General features: G+C 47.4%; 1 protein-coding gene across 1 annotated transcript in view; it reads left to right on the forward strand.

Moving 5' to 3' along the window:
* Window positions 1-2,500, forward strand: part of lamc1 (laminin, gamma 1) — a 41,772-nt gene that overhangs the window by 21,815 nt on the left and 17,457 nt on the right. The window contains 2 exon segments of the mRNA XM_083928680.1: window positions 1,279-1,409; window positions 1,519-1,685. Coding sequence (XP_083784806.1) covers window positions 1,279-1,409; window positions 1,519-1,685 — 298 coding nt within the window.

Below are 2,500 nucleotides of genomic sequence, written 5' to 3' on the forward strand. Positions count from 1 at the left end.
GTCTCTGACGTTGTGTCTCTAACGTTGTGTCTCTGACGTTGTGTCTCTGACGTTGTGTCTCTAACGTTGTGTAACGTTGTGTATTTAATGTTGTGTAACGTTGTGTATTTAATGTTGTGTAACGTTGTGTCTCTGACGTTGTGTCTCTAACGTTGTGTCTCTGACGTTGTGTCTCTAACGTTGTGTCTCTGACGTTGTGTCTCTAACGTTGTGTCTCTGACGTTGTGTAACGTTGTGTATTTAATGTTGTGTAACGTTGTGTATTTAATGTTGTGTAACGTTGTGTCTCTGACGTTGTGTCTCCGACGTTGTGTAACGTTGTGTAACGTTGTGTCTCTGACGTTGTGTCTCTTTTGTTGTGTCTCTAACGTTGTGTCTCTGACGTTGTGTAACGTTGTGTCTCTAACGTTGTGTAACGTTGTGTCTCTGACGTTGTGTCTCTGATGTTGTGTCCCTTGTGTTGTGTCTCTAAAGTTGTGTCTCTGACGTTGTGTCTCTGACGTTGTGTCTCTTGTGTTGTGTCTCTTGTGTTGTGTCTCTAATGTTGTGTAACGTTGTGTGTCTGACGTTGTGTCTCTTGTGTTCTGTCTCTAACGTTGTGTCTCTGACGTTGTGTCTCTGACGTTGTGTCTCTGACGTTGTGTCTCTAATGTTGTCTCTCTGAAGTTGTGTCTCTGACGTTGTGTATCTAACGTTGTGTAACGTTGTGACCTTGTGTCTGTAACGTTGTGTAACGTTGTGTCTCTAACGTTGTGTCTCCGACGTTGTGTCTCTAACGTTGTGTCTCTAACGTTGTGTCTCTAACGTTGTGTCTCTAACGTTGTGTCTCTGACGTTGTGTCTCTAACGTTGTGTCTCTAACGTTGTGTCTCTGACGTTGTGTCTCTAACGTTGTGTCTCTAACGTTGTGTCTCTAACGTTGTGTCTCTAACGTTGTGTCTCTGACGTTGTGTCTCTAACGTTGTGTCTCTAACGTTGTGTCTCTAACGTTGTGTCTCTAACGTTGTGTCTCTGACGTTGTGTCTCTAACGTTGTGTCTCTAACGTTGTGTCTCTGACGTTGTGTCTCTGACGTTGTGTCTCTGACGTTGTGTAACGTTGTGTCTCTAACATTGTGTCTCTTTTGTTGTGTATTTAACGTTGTGTAACGTTGTGACCTTGTGTCTCTGACGTGTCTCTAACGTTGTGTCTGTAACGTTGTGTCTGTAACGTTGTGTCTGTAACGTTGTGTAACCTTGTGTTGTGTCTGTAACGTTGTGTGCCCGTTGTGTCTCCTGCAGGACTGGGTGACGGCCACAGACATCAAAGTGACCCTGAACAGACTCAACACGTTCGGGGACGAGGTTTTCAACGACCCCAAGGTCCTCAAGTCGTATTATTACGCCATCTCCGACTTCGCCGTGGGCGGGAGGTGAGAAACGTTTGTCTGACAACAAAGGTTCTTCCTCTGAAACACACAACAAACACACAAACACACAAACAAACAAACTGTCTCTGTGTGTGTGTGTGTGTGTCCTCAGGTGTAAGTGTAACGGCCACGCCAGCGAGTGTGTGAAGAACGGCGGCGGGCGTCTGGTGTGTAACTGCAAACACAACACGGACGGAGACGACTGCAACGTCTGCAAACCGTTCTACAACGACCGGCCGTGGAGGAGGGCGACCGCCGACAACTCCAACGACTGTCTGCGTGAGTGCTTTACTGCACCTGAGTCTGCTTTACTGCACCTGACACCGCTTTACTGCACCTGACACCGCTTTACTGCACCTGAGACCGCTTTTCTGCACCTGAGACCGCTTTACTGCACCTGTGACCGCTTTACTGCACATGAGACCGCTTTACTGCACCTGAGTCTGCTTTACTGCACCTGAGACTGCTTTACTGCACCTGAGTCTGCTTTACTGCACCTGTGACCGCTTTACTGCACCTGAGACTGCTTTACTGCACCGGACACCACTTTACTGCACCTGAGTCTGCTTTACTGCACCTGTGACCGCTTTACTGCACCTGAGACTGCTTTACTGCACCGGACACCACTTTACTGCACCTGACACCACTTTACTGCACCTGAGACCGCTTTACTGCACCTGACACCGCTTTACTGCACCTGACACCACTTTACTGCACCTGACACCACTTTACTGCACCTGAGACCACTTTACTGCACCTGTGACCGCTTTACTGCACCTCAGTCTGCTTTACTGCACCTGAGACTGCTTTACTGCACCTGAGACCACTTTACTGCACCTGAGACCACTTTACTGCACCTGAGACTGCTTTACTGCACCTGAGACCACTTTACTGCACCTGTGTATATTATATTATACAAAACTACTGTTTCACTGTCTCTCTGTCTCTGCATCTTTGTCTCTCTGTCTCTTTGTGTCTCTGTCTCTTTGCCTCTCTGTCTCTTTGCCTCTCTGTCTCTTTGCCTCTCTGTCTCTCTGCCTCTTTGTCTCTCTTGTCTCTCTTTGTCTCTTTGCCTCTCTGTCTCTCTGTCTCTT

Source organism: Echiichthys vipera (genome assembly GCF_963691815.1).
Source record: "Echiichthys vipera genome assembly, chromosome: 15".
Classification (NCBI taxonomy): Eukaryota; Metazoa; Chordata; class Actinopteri; order Perciformes; family Trachinidae; genus Echiichthys; species Echiichthys vipera.